The 20,639-nt window shown below is 42.0% G+C and overlaps 1 protein-coding gene across 1 annotated transcript in view; it reads right to left on the bottom strand.

Moving 5' to 3' along the window:
* Nucleotides 1-11,152: 11,152 nt before the first annotated feature.
* Nucleotides 11,153-20,639, bottom strand: part of CRABP1 (cellular retinoic acid binding protein 1) — a 30,902-nt gene continuing 21,415 nt past the window's right edge. Inside the window, exon 4 of the mRNA XM_063449424.1 lies at nucleotides 11,153-13,890. Within this exon, the coding sequence (XP_063305494.1) occupies nucleotides 13,840-13,890 (51 nt within the window). The 3' untranslated portion in view covers nucleotides 11,153-13,839. The remainder of the gene's footprint in view (nucleotides 13,891-20,639) is intronic.

The raw sequence follows: 20,639 nt of genomic DNA, 5'->3' as shown, positions 1-20,639 counted from the left end.
CAGGGTGTATGGGTGTACCCCCTGGTTTTGGGGTACATCCAGAATATGGACAAAAGTATGTGTAATATAATTGTGTTACTTGGTTATCTGAGGGGAGGGGACATGTGGGTTGAACCCAATATATGATTGGGTATTTTATGCCTCCCCTTGGGAGTGTCCTCTTTGTGTGTATTTACAATAAAAAGCAGGCTGGGCATCCCAGTCCTCGGTTCTCATTTTGACCCTCAATTCGCAGCCTCGACTCGTTTTGTGTGGGGAAAGAATATCCTAGCTGCACCATAGCTAGGGGGAGATTCTACACTTACAGGTCTCTACCGAGTATCGCTCCATTCTACTCTTCAAGCCGGGAACCAGGACATCCAAGCGATCAACCCTCCTGCTAGACTGGGGGCAATCGTAACAGAGAAAGATGCAATCCAGGGACAGAGGGTTCTGTCGCAAGTGCCTTAAACCCAATAAGTTACAGGGCCCATAGTTTGTGGGCAGGAGGCTGGTCAACAGGCCCCTCCAAAAACTCATGGCAAACTCCCTTGAAAAGGGGAATTTGTCACAATTGCATTGGTAAAACTATTTATTTGCCATCAATCCCTCCTGTGTTCACAATACACACAATACACATTGTGAACACACAATACACTGTGGGAATAATACCTATCCCTCCTCTGTCAGGAGAAAAACTCACGGTGGAGAAAACTCACAGTGGAAAGTAAGGACCACGACCATACAGACATGTCATTCCTATTGCTGACACCACATGTGATTGTAAAATACTTGCAAATATAAAGAGATCGCTTGGGTATTGGTAGGAGGGGGAAAACCACTTATTGATGATATTTAAAAATACGCATTTACATATGAGAATTAGGAGATCCATAGGGAATTATATGTAAGTAAGTGGGAATGGGGTCATCAGGATATCCCAACAAGGCAAAACACACCCAGGAGATGAACCCGTTAGCGGGTTCTTTAGGTGGCCTCTTCTCATAAGTTGGCTCAAAACCAGCTGTAGGACGTAGTGCAACCCGTGACTGTATGGTTTAAAAACTAGTGGGTAAATAATGGATATTTAGATCACAAACAGACTACAGGAGTACCCCATTATGTACGCCCAGTACATCTGGGGCCAGAACCAAGCACTGCATGATTCCAAGGACTTCCTTGACCGTGTAGACGATGCCCGTCCAAAGGCTAGGTTAAAGTTTAATGATGTTGTGGCCTGACTCCTTAAGTGGGTAACCTGTACCAAAACTCCAACTACAGTCCCCCCACCCAAATGCACATACCTTGAAATAGGGAGAGCCCTGGACTCCAGGGTACCAGCGTCAGATGTTAATATAAGTCTAAGGGGTTGCAGTAAGTGTTTAACTACTATGAGTTGTATACCCCAGGAACACAGAGGAAAACGTAATTACCAAGTATGCAATAATTTATTTTAATATTGGCTAGTCAATCGTCCAAATCATTATTTGCAGGATTTAATTAATAGAAAAATAATAATTTCATTAATTGTACAAAGGCAAAAATGGCGACAAAAAGTAGAATAAGAAGAATAATTCCCCATAGTACCTTCTTTGCTATTACTTCCAAATAACCTACTGATCTAAATGTCCAATCACATTATCACAATGATGTAAGCCAACGGGAGGTAAATCAATATCGAGGCTGCATAGTAAATGATGTCTGTCTACACTCAGGGGAGGTAAAAATAGAATTCACTTTTCTATGTTTAAAACGTTCAAAACGTGTGGAATCTATCCTTTACACACTCAACGTACATCAAAAACACACATTCTACATCTGTCCAAGGGTCAGCTAACACTTCCTCTCTCTCTGGCTAACTCTACAAAAATAAAAAATAATAGCAAAATTGTTCAATAGTTCAGCTTCCACAGTTCGGCATAGTTCAGAAAAAGGAAAAAAATTGTATTTCAAGGAGTATAAGGAAATCAGTTTGGACACCATAAATTGTTCCATAAGCATGGCTAATAGCTAATAGCAAGATGGCTGACAACAAGGCAATGTCAGCTTCCACATAGATCTTAGTACTTTCTTTACTTGCTGGATTTTCACCACAATGCTCTGTGCAACACCCCAATTGTTGAAAGGGTTATTACAGAACCTGCGGAATTAGACAGCACTTTCCCGATACTTGCGTGCAAAGTTTATGTCCTCAGAAGTAAGCATCTCAGATTCTTCGGCCTGCATGGGTTTTGGCCAAATAGACGAAGTTGCTAAATAGTTAGTATAGGGTCAGCCAGAGGAGAGAGACAGGTGAGCAGGTCCCAAGAAACTAGCGGCACAAGCACTCCAGGACGGTCTCTACAAGCATACAAACGCAAGGATCAATACGACATGAACAATTCCTAACAGGATACATTTATCATTATCAATTAATCAATTACCTAGGCTATGAGTCAAGTCAAAGCCTAAAGTTGAACCCTTAACTGGTGTATCATGTACTTATCTCAGCTTTGCTAATATTTCATGCAATTTATCTATTACAATTTAAAAATGTAAGAATTGTTTCTGAACACTAGATGGCAGTATTGAACAAAAATATATATTGGTGAGGTGTGAAAAATAAAATACAGAAACCAATACTTTCTATTAGTCGCTTCCCTGTCAATCATTCTTGTTCTAGAGAAAGCATACAGAGAAAGGGAGAAATTAAATGTTTCTATTTTTCCTTCTTGTAGCACACACACAGACTGCTGAGTCCATACACACACACACACACACACACACACAGACTGCTGAGTCCATACACACACACACACACACACACACAGACTGCTGAGTCCATACACACACACACACACACACACAGACTGCTGAGTCCATACACACACACACACACAGAGACTGCTGAGTCCATACACACACACACACACACACACACACACACAGACTGCTGAGTCCATACACACACACACACAGACTGCTGAGTCCATACACACACACACACACACACAGACTGCTGAGTCCATACACACACGCAGAGGGGAGACCCTGCTAGGACTAGGGCTCCGCTACACTTCTTATTTGCAATGTGTGCCGTGGGTGTGCCTGGGCTGAACTTGAAATGTCATGTATGTCCTTAAGATACATTAAAAAGAAAACAAAGCATCACATGAAAGTCAGGTCAGTGTTTGTATTCAGTGGTGTAATTTCCAGAGAAGTCATGATTTAACTTTACCAGCTAAACATTTATTTTTAGTACTAGTTCACTAGTTTCTTTAGAGACCTCGTCTGATTATTTTGTCTACACGTATAGATTGCAGGTGGTCCTCACTTTACGACCTACCTCTTTTACGACAGCTCTCTGTTGTGGGTTTCAAGGGATTTCCCACGTTAGAGGACTGGTCTACGCTTGGAGAAATTTTTCTTGACTGTAGATTCAAGGGATTCCATAAGCACTACATTGAGCTGTAGTTGTTCTGGTGACATTAGTGTCCCATAAATGCTGTAAACAGCAAAGAGAGAATTGACATCAGCCTGACATTTCATAATTACCATGACATTCACAGGGGTTTTCACTAAAGTGAGAATTCAAAGTGAATTTAAAATTTAAGTTTAAAATAGCCGAACTGGCCTTAAAGGACCACTATAGTGCCAGGAAAACATACTCGTTTTCCTGGCACTATAGTGCCCTGAGGGTGCCCGCACCCTCAGGGACCCCCTCCCGCCGGGCTCTGGGGAGAGGAAAGGGGTTAAAACGTACCTTTCTCCAGCGTTGGGTGGGGAGCTCTCCCCCTCCGATCCTCCTCCTCTCCACCCATTCGGCTGAATGCGCACGCGCGGCAAGAGCTGCGCGCGCATTCAGCCGGTCTCATAGGAAAGCATTATCAATGCTTTCCTATGGACGCTTGCGTGCTCTCACTGTGATTTTCACAGTGAGAATCACGCAAGCGCCTCTAGCGGCTGTCAGTGAGACAGCCACTAGAGGATTTGAGGGCTGGATTAACCCATTTATAAACATAGCAGTTTCTCTGAAACTGCTATGTTTATAAAAAATGGGTTAACCCTAGCTGGACCTGGCACCCAGACCACTTCATTAAGCTGAAGTGGTCTGGGTGCCTATAGTGGTCCTTTAAATTTGAAATTCACTTTGAATTCTCACTTTAGTAAATAAGCCTGTAAGTGTTGAATGTATTTACATACCTCCCCACACCGGGGTTTATGGGATCTAGTTGGGATAGGCAGGTCACTAGGGATCACTAGGGATCAGAGACGAGGGCAGGAAAACCTGTTAAGGGGTCTGGCTTGTTCAATGAGTCTGTGTGCCAGCATGGTGTGCCCCAGTCATGGCAGACGCGTTTACGCTGCCTGGTACAAGTTAACCTAATAACGTACCCAGGCTGTGCTTATTAGGTCATTTTCCTGGTGTTCCACTGAACAGTTGGGTCATTTTCCTGGTGTTCCACTGAATAGTTGGGTCATTTTCCTGGTGTTACACTGGGACAGTTGGGTCATTTTCCTGGAGTTCCACTGAACAGTTGGGTCATTTTCCTGGTGTTCCACTGAACAGCTGGGTCATTTTCCAGGTGTTCCACTGAACAGTTGGGTCATTTTCCAGGTGTTCCACTGGGACAGTTGAGAAGTATGTATTTGGGTGGGCTTGAATTTTGACAGGGACTAAAAGAAAGACAGGTGAAAATGGACACAGGAGAATTAAAGGTTGGAATTTTTTTTAGAGATTTATTAATAGATAGTGGGAAAAACCAGTGTGAAAAAGGCATGGGGATATATATTGCTTCGGTTCACAATAAGTTCTTGTTAATATCATTATTGAATTATTAATCTATTATTCTCTTGAATCATCTTAAGGTGGCATTTAACATCTATGTTATTTTATATATATATATATATATATATATATATATATATATATATATTTCAAATCTTCTGTTAACATATAGATCTTCTTTCAATCTATTCAAGGGTAAATCAATATTGTAATTTTTCACCAATTTTTTGTGGTGTACACCTTGCCATTTAGTATATTTTCTGCATTTATATTGCTGCATCATCCGAGAATGCTGCCTACAAAATCTACTACAGATCATATAGTGTGTTTGCTTATAATAAATAAGTTGGAAAAAATGAATTCACAGGAAAGACTGCTAGTATATTTTGGATGTTACAGTTTTATAGAAATATAGAATATTTTGCTTGTTTTTTAAGGAAAGACTTTATGCAGTTCTTAAGCAAATTTTGTTTCTGTAGAGACACTGTAAGCACAAAAACCACTGCATCTTAGCGGCAGCGCACAAAGGAAAAAGATGAGCTTAGATGCTAAGACGCCACAGACAGGCAGACTCGAGCACAAGATACAGGACACATAACACCCATGAAGACAGATAATGGGAAAAGGGGGGGGAAACCAAACGCACCGACAGCAGTTGGGAAAAGGCCACCAGATGGGAAACCCTGAGGTCACAAACTAGAGTGCCACATACACGGGGCAACAGGATACTAATAGGGGATCATTGGGTGTAGAGCGGTTCACGCAGCAATCACCACGAACAGACCCGGAGAGGGTGGACACTCCATCACTATCCACCATCCCCCACGATAACTGACACCTACCCTTAGCAGACAGAACACCACCAGGGACTGCCGGGACGACAAACGGGACCGGGCATTGTGCCCTCTGGGGGACATAGAATCACGCCTGTCTTGTCACATACACATCAGAACCCTTGGGTTTGCTATAGATGAACCATGTCTGCTTACGGATGACCTTGATGAGACGACAAGTTTCGTACATGATTAGACATGCGTGCCCACAATGTTTGATACCCCCCCGGCTACCCTGGCAAGTACTACTGTTAAGAAATGGGACCTGCGAGTCCAGTGCATCGCGATATACAATGAAACCCTGTGACCTGTGCGTCACCAATGTCTGCAAGTATATAAACATACTGGTTATCGCATACCTTTAGCTGCTTTAAAAATGACCGGTGGGACCTGCGAGTCCACACGGTGGTTTCTTTCTTTTATTGGTATCTTGGACAAGAAAATTCTCAATAAAAAGATATTTACAAAAAACACTGCATCTTAAAGTGCATAGAGCTTGTCCCCTGCAATTTAGTGGCTTTAAATCAGACAAACAATAGATCAATCAGAAACTGCTAGAGGCACCTCATCCTTACTATCAATTATAGAAAGTATTTTTGTTCAGTGTTGCTCGACCCTGCGAATTCTGGATTTAATGTGATGATCTCAGAAGAAGAGAAGAGGCAGTAGCGCCAGGACTGGGACTCCACTGGATAAAAGCTGAGTTTAATTTTTTTTCAAAAGTGGGAGCCCAGTGATATATAAACATGCATAGGGACTCTCTAACATTAACATAGAAACATTGAATGTGACGGCAGATAAGAGCCATTCGGCCCATCTAGTCTGCCAAATTTTGTAAATACTTTCATTAGTCCCTGGCCTTATCTTATAGTTAGGAGAGCCTTATGCCTATTCCACGCATGCTTAATAGACATGTGCAATTAGTTTCGGTCCGAATGAAAATTCGGCCGAATTTCAGGTAATAGTTGAATTGCCGAAGTGCCGAATTGCCGAAGTGCCGAAATTACCGAATTTCCGAAGTGTAGTAGTGCCGAAGTGCCGAATTGCTGAAGTGCCGAAGTTGCCGAAGTTCCGAGGTGTCAAAGTGCCGAAGTTCCGAGGTGTCAAAGTGCCGAAGTTCCGAAGCACAGTATTACCTAAGTATGAATATACTTACCCAGTGAAAGAAGAAGAGTGTTACACTGTATACAATTTTAAATAAAAAGTATACAAACATAGACAGGATTCAGCTGTAAGCATTTGCAACACTTACATCAATCAAGTAACATACATTCATATAAAATGTAAGTTACTTAGCCAGTCAGTGTAATGACAGGAATGAATAAGTAGATAACTCCCTAATTCCCACGGTATTAGGGAGCTATCTACTAAAAGGCTGAAAGACCTAAATTGGTCTTTCAGTGAAATTTACTAATACTAAGTAAAGATTACTTTGTATTAGTAAATTATGCCCCTACTCGCTATACCGCGAGTAGGGGCATGTCTATTAAACATGGGGTGGGGGCCAGGGGGAGACAATAGGTCCCCCCCAATTTGTATTTAGGGCCACCATCCACCGCTCAGGGGTGGGGGCCAAGGGGAGGACAATAGGTCCCCCCCTTATTTTTGTTTAGGCCCCCCCACCCACCGCTCAGGGGTGGGGGCCAGGGGGGAGTAAATTAGGTCCCCCCTTATTCTTGTTTAGGGCCCCCACCCACCGCTCAGGGGTGGGGGCCTGGGGGGAGGACATTAGGACCCCCCCATTTTTATTTAGGGCCCCCACCCGCTCAGGGAAGGGGGACACTTTTTTTTTTTTAACAGTGAGCAGCCACAGGCTACTCACTGTTTAATAGACATGACCCTACTCGCGGTATTGCGAGTAGGGGCACAATTTACTAATACTAAGTAATTTTTACTTAGCATTAGTAAATTTGGTTGAAAGACCAATTTAGGTCTTTCAGCCTTTTGGTAGACAACTCCCTAATACCGTGGGAATTAGGGAGTTATCTACCAAGCGGCTGCAACAAAAGTCCCGAAATGCCGGAGTTCCGAAGTTCCAAAGTTCCGAAGTTCTGAAGTGCCGAAGTTCCGAAGTGTGTAAGATCCGAAGTTGCCGAAGTTCCAAAGTGGCGAAGTTCCGAAGTGCCGAAGTTCCGAAGTGTTCAAGTGCCGAAGTGCCAAAGTTGCCGAAGTTCCAAAGTGTCGAAGTGACAAATTGCCAAAGTCCTGAATTGATGAAGTCCCGAATTTCGGAATGCCAAACTGAGCCGAATATTTTCCCCATGCACATGCCTAATGCTTAAACTCCTTTACTGTATTAACCTCTACCACTTCAGCTTGAAGGCTATGCCATGCGTCCACTACCCTCTCAGTAAAGGAAAACTTCCTGATATTATTTTTAAACCTTTGCCCCTCTAATTTAAGACTATGTCCTCTTGTTGTGGTAGTTTTTCTTCTTTTAAATATAGTCTCCTCCTTTACTGTGTTGATTGCCTTTATGTATTTAAATGTTTCTATCATATCCCCCCGTCTCGTTTTTCCTCCAAGCTATACATGTTAAGATCCTTTAACCTTTCCTGGTAAGTTTTATCCTGCAATCCATGAACCAGTTTAGTAGCCCTTCTCTGAACTCTCTCTAAGGTATCAATATCCTTCTGGAGATATGGTCTCCAGTACTGCGTACAATACTACAAGTGAGGTCTCACCAGTGTTCTGTACAATGGCATGTAAAAAAACAACAACTTTATTTATTGACAATGGTAGTGTCCCTTTAACTATGTAAAATGTTAACTATTTCTCTTTTCTATAAAGTAGTCTTTTCTCATATTGCCGCTTAGTCCATCATCCTCCAACTAAATCGTTCCTTCTTGTTCTTGTATTCCTTTTTTGTCAATCTTTGTTTTATTGAGGCATATGTTAAATGGGATACAGAATAGAATGAGGGGGATGCACATTTTCATACAGATTGGGGTCACGCTAACATAATGCAACCTCTCCTGTGAGTTTCTGCCTCCTTTTATATTTTTGTAACGTTCTATAATATTACTACTAAGTTCAGCATACATTTAGTAAACAGTTAAACACGTGTGAGTCAACATGTGGGTTGTAACAGGGACAGCAATGCTTGTTTTACATAAGTGTGGCATTACCGTATCACGTCAGTCCACCGTTTGGATATACTATATGTGGCTATCATTCGAGTTAGCTTGGTGGACTAGCTATGTGTAGAATAAAGCTGGTCGCTCCTAAGGTTACCGGAATGTGGCTCGCGTGTAGTGTGCCATACTAAAGAGTGGCATAATAGCGTAGAGTATGATACGGTAGAGTGGAGTGTCACTGTGGTATCTGGAAAACAAAAGTGTAACATTGTGCTGTTTAAATTCCTTGCAGGCTGAGATTAAAGAAAAAAAAAAACTAATAGGCTAGACTAGCATGTTTATAACAACATCGGCTGAGTAGAAATATGTAAGCTAACAGAGCTAGACAGAAGCATGTTTGTGATATTAAGTGAAGACACGCTGAAAGCAAAGCAATAATCAAACAAGCAAATACCACCAATGGGCCGCAACTTGGATTAGTCCTTAAGGTAATGGGTGGGGGAGAGGACGACTGTAGAGTAACAGGGAGCCAAGACTGGGCCCAAAGTCCCATGTTCATCCGATGCCTTTAGCTCGCTGGTCAGGCTGGGGTAGGTGTTCTGAGTCCGCTATGTTGGTCCCTTCGGTTAGGGGAGCCCCCCCTGTGGCAGTAGGTTGCGGGCATGTGGTGGCCGCCTGCCGGCCCCAGGCCTTTGCGAAGGCCTGCACCTTCAATCCACCAACTCGGTAGCTCTGTGAGGCCGGGTTGATCCTCAGTCGGGCGCCGTGAAGAGCTTGGGTGTTTCGCCGCCGCCTGCGGTGGCCTGCTCTCCGGCGGTGTGGTCGGTGCCTGGGAGGGTTGCTCCGATTGGTCTTCGGCCCGGGAAGGCTTTTGGGACGGCCATTGCCAGTTGCCGTTTTATTATACAGGGGGTTCTGGGTGGTCGTGTGTTTCATGTTAGTCCCTGTACTCAGTCCCCTTTGGGGGTGGTCTGAGAGGTATTCTCGCTTGGTCGTCTTCGTTGGTGGGCTATGTATACGTGGGTTGGGGATGCGGGGGGAGCTAATGCCCTGTGGGGTCCCCCTCTCCCTCTCCCTCTCACCCGCTTGTAGTTGTGTGCTCTTCTGCTCCCCAGTAGCTGTCCTCATACGTTCCTCCAGCTTCTCCCAGAATCGGGTGAAGAGTTTGTCAATGCGCTGTAGTATGTCATCCTGTGCGGTGCTCTCGTCAGGCCTGGATTGTTGCATGTTATTGACAATGAGTGTGTCCGCCATGTTGTGAGTGCTCTCTGGGCGGCAAACGACCATAGGCTTAGCTGTCAGCCGGCTGTGCGGTAGGCGAGGTTTGCTGGTGTAGACCGAGATAACCCCCGTCGGTCCAAAGGGGGGGGGGGTAAGTGTTCCCTGAGGTGTCCAGCCGCGGCTAGTGTGTCCGGGGAGCGGCCGTCTCCCCAGGCCTCTTCCACGTGTAGGCCGCGAACCTCGTTTCAGCAGCGATGTGGTCGGGAAAGGCACCGTCCGGTGCAGCAGCCTCTCCCGGTTCATGTGGGATAGGTTGCGGTAATCGATTGTCGCTTTTTGGGGCTGGATCACCCCGGATTGTGTCCCCAGGCGCCGGAGCACCAGTCGGGCACGTCTGGTCTGCTAAGCGGTTAGGCTCCGCCCCATGTATTCCTTTTTTATTGAAGTGCTTCCTTTCTAAAAGTGGCACTGTTACCCGATCCCCTCATAGACTCTTTATGAAACATTGATATTGACTGTGTTGGAATTTCACACTGAAATTCCAACCCAGTGGAGATATACTGAGACAATATAGGGACTACTTCTAGACACTGACACTTCTAGACACTGGGTGGAGATACCACAATCTAGAAATGTCACTTCCCACCAGGAACGGCTGCAGGGAATTGGCTTTAGCTATGGAGGATCACACACTCCCGCGGGATCCTCCATAGACCTCAATGCTATACTCTTGCACATGTGCGATAGTTCAGCAGGGATGTCAACTCGTGATGTCAACTCCTGGCACTGCTGAAGTGGCTTCCTGGGAAATTCTGAAGGTGATCATGGGAAAAATAAGTAAATTTGCATGAAAAAACAGAAAAAAACACAATTGGTTATTATGTGGCTCCCATTACATGTTCCAATCAGCAGAGGTAATCAATTTTATATACACTTCATGCATGCTTTTATACAAAACCATATACAAGAATAGTGCTTACTAAAACTAATTTAAAAAAAATAGCATCAAAGTAGAATGGTGTCAAATCATTCTTAAATAGAGTAGTGATGCTATCTAAAAATAATTAATTCTTCATATGGCAAAGATCTAATTAAAAAAGGAAAGCATTATAAAATCTACATACATTATTGTGCTATTCATATTCACTCACAATTGGTGTAAAAGAATGTTAAAGGAGCTGTATTTCTGATTAAACCAAATTAATACTATTTATGTTGCTGCTTACTATTAAAAACCTTTTTTTAAAAAAATAAGCACAAAGGTATTTTATTGAAATAACTTTATTTAGCCACAAATTAACAAGAGATGTCATGGAAGAAGTCACCAGTCAAAGGCATGATACACAATACAAATAACGTTGCTTAAGGAATGGGTGTTGAAAGGAGTGCTGTGTTCTCAGGGTCCTTCTGGGATTAAGATGTTTAAAGGTAGACCGTGTGCTTGCTAAATGCAGCCTTGGATCGTGGATTAAAACTCAAAATATTTATAAAAAAAATCTACAAATTAAAGCTATTCAATACTAGTATATATTCAGAGTCTGCTGTGTGCCACATCCTATACTATAAATAAGACACAATACATAAACAAATAATAAAAGGGTATCTTTCAAAAGACTCCTTAGCTTAGTTGGTCTACTCATAATTATTTCAGAAGATCAGTCTCCTGGAGGATATATGATCTAGGAATAGTGACCTTTTTTATTATGTGAATTGAATTGCCTGCTGTTTTAGAAGTAAATGCAAGGCTGGATTACCTATAGCAGGCATAGGAAAGCTTCGGCACTCCAGATGTTTTTGGACTACACCTCCCATAATGCTTTGCTAGCATTATGGGTGTAGGAGCATTATGGGGGATGTAGTCCACAACATCTGGAGTGCCGAAGGTTGCCTACCCCTGACCTATGGTAAGCATAGGACAAAATGTAGTTCTAAACAGGTCCACCTTAGCCTCATCCAGACCTTACCTATAAAAACTTTACTGTTATTTTTTATTTATTTTTAATGGAAGACCACTTAAAGGGACACTATAGTCACAGACCAACTACAGCTTAATGTAGTTGTTCTGGTGGGTATAATCATTGCCTTTAGGCATTCTAATACAAACACTGCCTTTTCATAGAAAAGGAAGTATTTACATTGCCCCCCTGGGACACCTCCACGTGACCACTCCTTAGATAGCCACTGGAGGTGCTTCCTGGGGGAGTTTTGGATAGTAGGCAACACTACCGTTCAGCGTCTCCACTCTCTGCATGGGGACGCTGAATTTTCCTCATTGAGATGCATCGATTCAATGCATCTCTATGAGGAGGTGCTGACTGGCTAAAAGAGCATTTGGCCCCACCCCTTGTCGATTTCAGAGAATCCAATGCATTCCCTGTGGGAAATCGTTGAATTGGCTAAAAATCTGCAATTCTGATGATGTCACCAAGGAGGCAGATCGGGGGCGAGGCCAGCGTCTGCAGACCCACGCGCCACTGGAAATAAAATGAGTTTTAACCTTTTCTAAGGGGGTCAAGCCACCTAGATGGTGGGTCAAACACTTTAGGGTCAGGAATACCTGTTTGTGTTCCTGACCCTATAGTGTTCTTCAAGGCACCCAGACCACTTGATCTCAATGATGTGGTCAAGGTGCATTAGACCTTTAGTTTTAACCCTGCAATGTAAAAGGTTGCAGCTTTGTAAAACCCAAAATGGTTCCATTGCAGGCTTAACACATATGTAGCGGCTGTCTTCCTGAAGTCACAAAAGGCGCGTCCACATTTTAGAACCAAGCCAAACTTGGTTCTCAAACAAGTGCTGCTCCTAGGGTAGCATTTAATTAGCACAGTGCATGCTCACTAGCCTCCCAATGCTTTTCTACAGGGAGAATCATTGGATTGGATGAGACCACGTAGATTGATGATCTCAGCAGATGTAGGACCATCAGCGAGGAGAGCAGCGAGGCAAGGGCTAAAGTTAAGTAATTACTTTTTTACTTAAGGCACGTGGGGGACGCCTCAGAAGTTTGTAGGAGACTATAACATTATTAATACACATTTACATTCCTAACACTATAGTGTTCCTTTAACTTGAATTAATTTAAGGATTTCTGAATCCCAGGAGAAACAACATATATTTTTTTTCGTTATGTTATATGAGGAGAGCCTAAAACAGGATTTCAGTTTCTACCCTGAATTCCCCCATCTCCACAAAAAAACAAAAAAAAATCTCTTATGATTTCTCAGGGTTAAACTTGTTTCACAGACTTGGGCCTGTAAATTATTTATAATTTAGACACAAATAAGAACAGAATCTTTAAAGACGTTTGTTTCCTGTATGTTCATTCTGACACCCTTCGAAAGGTTTCAGAATTACTTCATTATTCAAAGAAAATCGTGAAATTTGCTTCTATGAAGGAAACATTTAAAGGTGTGCACTGGGCATACTTTGTATGGAACGAAAAATGTCCAAAGCTGATAGATAAAGCAAGAGATAAAAGATATCCTGAGAAGGTATTTTTTCTTTTTTTGCAGTTTAGTAAAAACACTGATATTGTTAGATAACTTTTGCCGTTTAAGGTACAGACACTTGATGGAAATTAAATAGAATGTTTCAATCAATTTGGAAAATCTAACTAGAACAATGAAGAACTAATCAGTAGAAAATCTACTCGCTGGATTCTAGGTTTAAAGGTGCTTGATAGTGCGTACTGAAATATTTAGCCTCATTATATAGTACACCAGATGCATTTGAAAGGGAACAAAATGCACACACTATTATTGACTTTCACATTTGTTATAAAATGGGTTAAATCACTTGTTCTTTAACAAAGACTGCATTTTGTAAGAACACTGTCTAATTTTTCTAGCAAACGAAAGAGCTCTCATTTATCCTAAAATATACAGCAGGAGGGTTGGCATGACAGGAAGATGATCCCAACGTAGCTGTCAGACATGGTAACTAGTCCAGGAGAGTCTCTGCATCACGCCCTCATGTATATTCTCGTACAGACCACGTCATCAGCTCCAAATGTCTGAAATAAAAAAAATTATAAAAATTAATAAAACTAAATGTTAACATCAAAAAACGTATATACAAGTGTTACACGGATTATCATTAACAACTTAATTTCATTTAAAAAAAAAAAAAAAGCAATTAACTATAGTGTTAAAAAATGAAAAATGTAGCCTGGATTTGACATAGTGGTTTTTGTTAGGAAAATAGTAGTTTTGTTTTCCATTGTCTAAACTATGAACTCTTGATGGACTTAAATTTTATTTCATCTGTACAATAACATATTTAATGAGTTACTTAAAAGATTTAAGTGAGCTGAAGGACCACAGGTAAACAGGGCTGTATTTTCAATTAGGCACCTGTCCTTTAGGTCCTTGTACATCACTTATCATGTGCCTTCTTGGCGTTTAGGTGAGCTGGTGAGGGATGATAAGTACCAAGAGCCTTGGCCAGTATACCAGTGTCTTCTGTAGTCAAGTCAGCCTTACTAGTAGAGCTGCAGAATCAGTTATAGTTAGTGTTAAACTCAGTGATGTCCCAGCACCTCCAGTATCTCTGTGTGAGGCTGGACAGGAAGTGGATCACTTCCCATCTGCCCACTAACAGCCTCTCACACAGGAAATGTTTAGGAACAGTTCCTGTGTTCTACTATCTATGGTAGGAGGGTGAGTACTTTGCAAATAACCCTTCAAACTCCACAAACCTGTACCATAAGCATGCATTTTTCCTTAACGCTAAATTAAACTCCTCCCAAAATCTAAACAAACTCTTTCTTTAATTCCATATTTAAGGACTCAAAGCCTAAACCTGAAGCAAAACCATTTGTCTTAAACAACCTGGGAAGAAACCACACACTTGGTTTGTTAACTTTTCTTTTTCTCACTGGGTAGATAAAACTACCGAACACCGACCACCCCCTTGGCTTTTTAACTACAAAGAAAAACCGCAGATTAAGTGCTTTCCCTGTGTGGCCGCCGTTCGTATGGCCAAATGCCACGTGTTGGAGAAAACGTCGATCATCTTGTTCGCATGAAAAGAGGCAGCCAGACTTGGTCGTGGAGTGCCAGGAACTAAAATCGGACACTCTACTTCCCAAATGCCGGTCAACTTAACGAACGCCTGCTTCTTTTCACTGACCAATCAGGTGAGCACTATTCAGTAGTTTTGTTCCCACGAATTAGGGGAGCAAATGCTACCCATGAGCCAGGGAACAGTTTGTGAATTAGTTCGGTTTTTAGACTTCCCGAAATGGACCGACTGCTACCTCTGAAACTGTGGAACTGTTTTGGGCATAGGATCTTGTGTGTGGTCGGTCAATTTATGACCTCCATTGAAATCCCGAACCCCTAAACCGACCTGGGTGATTTTTGGATATGTTGGTCCCCCAGATCGGGGCTATCAAGGGATCGCTATGGAACTGTTCACCGGATCAGAACTGTGCCATGATCTGGTGAATCTTTGATCGGGCTTTGCTCAGTCCCACAACCACCATTGACGGCGCTACTTGGAGGGGATATCCGGGAGGTGATGAGGCATCCAGGGATACCTAGGACTTGAAAGCACTCCCTCCCCATGACCCCAGGAACCATGTTTCCTTGACTGGAACTAACCAACCGCATGCCTGCATCTCTGATCTGGATCAGATGACCATGACCCGGTCAAACTGAGTGTTGTACCCTGGGCTAGGAACCTTCAAGCGTTTTTTGAATTAAGTACGGCTGAGGTTGACGTTCAGAGCTATCTGGGGATATACAATGTTTTTGAGTTACATTTTGGAAGGGAAGACTTTTGGGGTTCGGATTCCCTGGTTTTCCCTGTCTGGAGAGGGTACAGCAATGTGGAAACCTTATTAACTTGGAACTGAACTAACGGGAGGGAACTTGTTCTATTGTTTTATTAATCACCCCATGCAGATTTAAAATACATTCTACTCTGAGTCTGTATCAATATGTGTGAGTTGGTTATATAAAGTACACTTTCAAATACTACTCTGTGAACAAACCTGAGGTTTAACAATCATGGCAAGTACTCTAGCCTCTGGGAAGAAGACATGAAACCAGTGAATAACCCCACCAATACAACAAGTTAAGTAATACCTCTATAACTCACTGGAAACATATTATACATTAGTTCTACTTGGCTTGCTTCACAACCTCGACAAATTGCATTTCAGCTTGTAATTGATCTAATAATTTATTTTTATGGCCACCGCAAACACAGCTAAATTATGAACATGATACATGATTTTATGAAAAATATAATCCTTAAAATAAAAAGCCCCAGTTAAGTACGAAATAATAATTATAATAATATGATAATAGCAAAAGAGTCCATTTTAACCATCATTGCAATTATCGAGTGTCCTGGTTTACAATATAATTGGTGCTTGGCCTAAGAAATGTGTTGGAAAGGAGTGGCTTTGGGGACAGATGAGAGAACTAACAGTGATTAGTGTGATCAGGGTAAAAAAAAGGATAAAGGCAATTTTTGAAAAGAAAACATGTTTTTTTTACCACAGTTTTAATGAGCACATTACAATGACCTCTTTGTATGTAAATAATGTTAATGAGTGTTTGGTGGTCATCAAACAAAGCCTTCCTTGTGTTAATGCAATGTTCTTGTTGACCTGACTGTCTGGCCATTAATCCAATAAATACTAATGAGAAAATGGAATATCTTGAGGTTCAGCTGCATGCATGTGATTTAATGATCTATTTGCCATAAGCATTCATTAAGGCGTAATACAGCAATGTGTTCTGTTGCATTAGCTTCAGTGATACGCAAGTCCACATAAATATTATACAATGTCCTGAACTGATCCCTTTATAAGCTACATCGATACAACAATGCGGGAGAGGGGCTAGAGGGGAAGGAAACCTGTTGGCAAATGTATCTTGCTGAAGATAACACTACCCATGGCTACCATTGCCTCTTAATGGTCATTCCTGCTGAGAATGGCATTATTGTAAAGGCTTATGTTGCCAAATATTTTAGTCCCAGTGGGTAAAATGTTTGGGGAAAAGAACAGAAGACTTTTTAAATGTACTCATGGGACCCAGAAGAGCAACCAAGAACTTGAGAAAGTCGACCACCTCCCTAAAATGTGCCCCTTTCTTTACCTTCCTATGGCTGGCATTGGCCAGATATTTTTACGGCCTAGCTAGCAGCAGAGGACTTCAACTTTGAATTCCTGTATATGTGTATATATATATATTGTACTGTATGCAGCCCTGATTTATATTTATATAAGTATAGCAATTCCCTACATGTATATCTTTGTCGGGGGGCAATGTGAAGGGTTGCATTAAAGATGTGCCCTAATACCTCTTTACTTGCTTTCCATATATGCAAGCCTGCGTTGCTCTTTGATGCTTTTCCTAACCCTCCAGTAACCCTAATCCTAATGCTATCCTTTGCAGTTTAGAAAAGTCACCCCAGGTTGATTGATCTCCCTGGGAGCCATGTGCATTAACTGACATTCCTGTGATTGACTCCCAGGGCAATTGGTCAGCCTGTCAGGGACTACTTTTGGATTGCCTCATTGTGACATAGTCTACTGTAGTTAGTAGCTAATTGACAGCTGATCCCAGCATGCATTGCGGCAGCCAGGGATCAGCTGTCAATCATGCCATAGGACAACTGTGTGTCTGTTACAGCATTCCTTTGGCTTTGATAGTCTCTAGAGGCTGTTTCTAGACAGCCTTAGTAGTGAGACTGTCCAGTAACAGCATGTACAAGCCACCTCCGCTAAGTCTGCTTACTCGCCAGTATCAGGGACCCTGGAGCACTTCAGACCCAGTCGTCAATGCTTGACTTGGGTCTCTTCCACCCTGGAGCATGCTGCAGCTCTCTCCTTTGAGGCATGTATCATTCCCTTTGCCTATTCCTCTTCAGTTTTGTTGCCAGGCAGGTATCCACACCTCTGCCTGCACTGTAATTAGCCTTTGTAAGGGCACTTGCGGCTCTCATACCTAGCTCTTTTTGAATTGTCCCTGGCTACAGGGACCATGCAGCCGGCCAACAGGTCCGAAAACTCTGTTACTGGGATCCCTGAACAAACCAGACAGGGCACACAGTTCCAAATGGAACTAACACACTTAGTTTTTTTAAAGCAACACATCTATTTATACACCCACTTCCTCATTTACCTACAATAGGGTTACAGTGGTACACATAGATCCCCTCCAGGTCCTCCACTGTAACCCCCTCGCAAACAGCACAGTGAGCTAAAGTCAGCCAATAGCAGTATTGACATGGGCTGTAACCAATTACATTACAAAGTCTAATTACATTAGTGTGAACGCAGTACAGTGTTTACAAGTCAGGGTTCGAACACACAATGACAAGGGCTGAGGACCACATGGGAGATTTAAGAGGGTGGCATGGCAGCCACATTAAAACTGGTCAAGACATGTCCCTGGAACAATGGGACAACGTCCTGCTAGGGAAAATAATAAGACCACAGAACGGGGAAATTACTAACAAACAAATCCATTATACACACCCTGCACCTATAATGGGCACAAGGTGACTAAAACATAAAGCTAATCTGGATACCTACATAAGTGCCTGTCTTTTGTCCCTAGTGATGATGACTACTGTCATATATCTCCCCCCTCAAAAGTAGACTAACTAGGTACCAGACCTCCAATCAACAAAGTTCCACGTAGTTTCTAATTTTGTCCAGGTTGAGCACATGAAACCCTCATATCCGATCAGTCTGTTGAAGTCTGTTTGGGCAGGCCAGACTGGGTATTCCCGGTTACCCTGTGCCCCTCAATAAGATGAAGTGGTCTGGGTTACTATAATGTTCCTTTATTATAGTGTGTGAATATATATGCAGTGTTGTGTGTATTGTTCCTTTTAAATGTCCCCCTTTACACTGTCTTAGTTACTCTATAGTAGTGTGTGAACAGTATTGGATCATCTACACCAACCAACAGTATCCACAAGTGGATAACCTCACTCCCCTCCCTGTTTCCTGATGACACTCTCTCAGTAACAAACAAACTACTTAAGTTCTTTCTGACCCCCCTGTACCAAGAGATACATCAGTGGATATTATTGCATGCCTACCTAGCACACGACTTACAATACACACTAACTTCGACAGACTCCTTGAGATTCCTAAAAAGTGAGGAGGAGGGCGATTTGTTTGATTTATTTGAGGTTTTATTCTCAGATTAAAGAATTCTGGGGAACATTATGAACTTATCATGCTGTTAGACCTCTCAGCTCCACTGTCCCCAGAGTTGTCCATTTTTGGTATTCTTGGCACGACTCTAGGATAGTCCGTTCTCAGAGTTCTCACATTCTTTATTTTTGTTGCAATGCATTAACTGTCTCTCCCTACGTTAAAAGGGCAATTCACATGTGGTGTGCTCACTGTGCCTAGAAGGGTATCAGCTACACTTTACTGATGAAGCCCAGAAAAGGCTGAAATGATCGTCTGAGTTTGCTGTATCTCTTGTGCAGAGAGAACTTGCTGGCATTTCTTTTCTGGACTGCCCTTTCGGGAGGGATCAGTCTGGAATGCTTCGGAATATGTTCTCTCCGTAATGGCACAAGTGAGCAGAAACTGTTTTGAGACCTGAGTGGGGATTTATCGAAGGGCAAGTTTCTCTAAGGTTTTGTCCCTTCTCAGAGTTCTCATATGGTTTGTTTTTGTTTTACTACCTTGAGATATCATACATTTATTCAAATGGTCCTGTCAGTGGCCAGTAAGACAATCTTTTATATCTGAATTTCAGCTGATAAGATTGGGTTGAAGGCTCTCAAGGTAAAGAGTGTAAGGTTTCCAAATTCCTTCATTTGTGGGAACCCTATATACAATCCTTAGATCAACACATAAGCATCTGATTTGCAAACCTTTTCAGTGCACTGGCTGGTATTCATCATGATAATTATAATATGAATATTGTTTTGTTTTTTCTTGTTAATTTAGTTTTTCTTATTTTTTGTTAATTTTTTTTGTTAATTTAGTTTTTCTTATTTTTACAGCGTAAATATTTGTGAGGGTGCTTGTCGTAACTCTGACACCCGGTGTCCATTTAAAACAGTTAAATGTTAGAGTAAAGAGGAAAAAAAACTACAAGCTACATATTTAATTGTCCATCAACCAATCTGAAGGCACACTTCAACATGTCATGCAATGGATTTGTTACGTTGCAGTTAGTTATACCTTGTGTTTTTTTTCTTAATATTCGAATAAGTAAGTACATGTATAGATCAGGGTGTTGCAGTGGATGTGATCTACTTGGATTTTGCCAAGGCATTTGATACAGTTCCTCACAATAAGTTAGTCTTCAAACTAAAAGATATTGGTCTAAATGAGTATTTTTGTTCTTGGGTAGAACATTGGCTTAAGGATAGAGTACAAACGAGTTGTCATTAATGGTAAATTTTCAAGCTGGATAAAAGTGGTAAGTGGTGTCCCTCAGGGTTCTGTTTTGGGACCGCTTCTATTTAACATATTTATAAATTATATTGAAATAGGCATTGAAAGGCATGTATCAGTGTTTGCAGATTACACAAAACTTTGTAAAGTAATAAAATGTGAGCAGGATATTGCCTTGCTGCAGAGGGATTTAGATAGACTGGGGGACTAGGCACTAAAACGGCAGGTGAAATTTAATGTAGATAAATGCAAAGTTATGCACTTCGGGGTAAAGAATGCACAAGCAACTTACACCCTAAATGGTAGTGAATTAGAGATAACAACGCACGAGAAGGATTTGGGAATTGCTATAGACAACAAATTAGGCAGCA

This window comes from Pelobates fuscus, chromosome 3 (genome assembly GCF_036172605.1).
Source record: "Pelobates fuscus isolate aPelFus1 chromosome 3, aPelFus1.pri, whole genome shotgun sequence".
Classification (NCBI taxonomy): Eukaryota; Metazoa; Chordata; class Amphibia; order Anura; family Pelobatidae; genus Pelobates; species Pelobates fuscus.
This window is presented reverse-complemented; position numbering and strand designations above follow the sequence as displayed.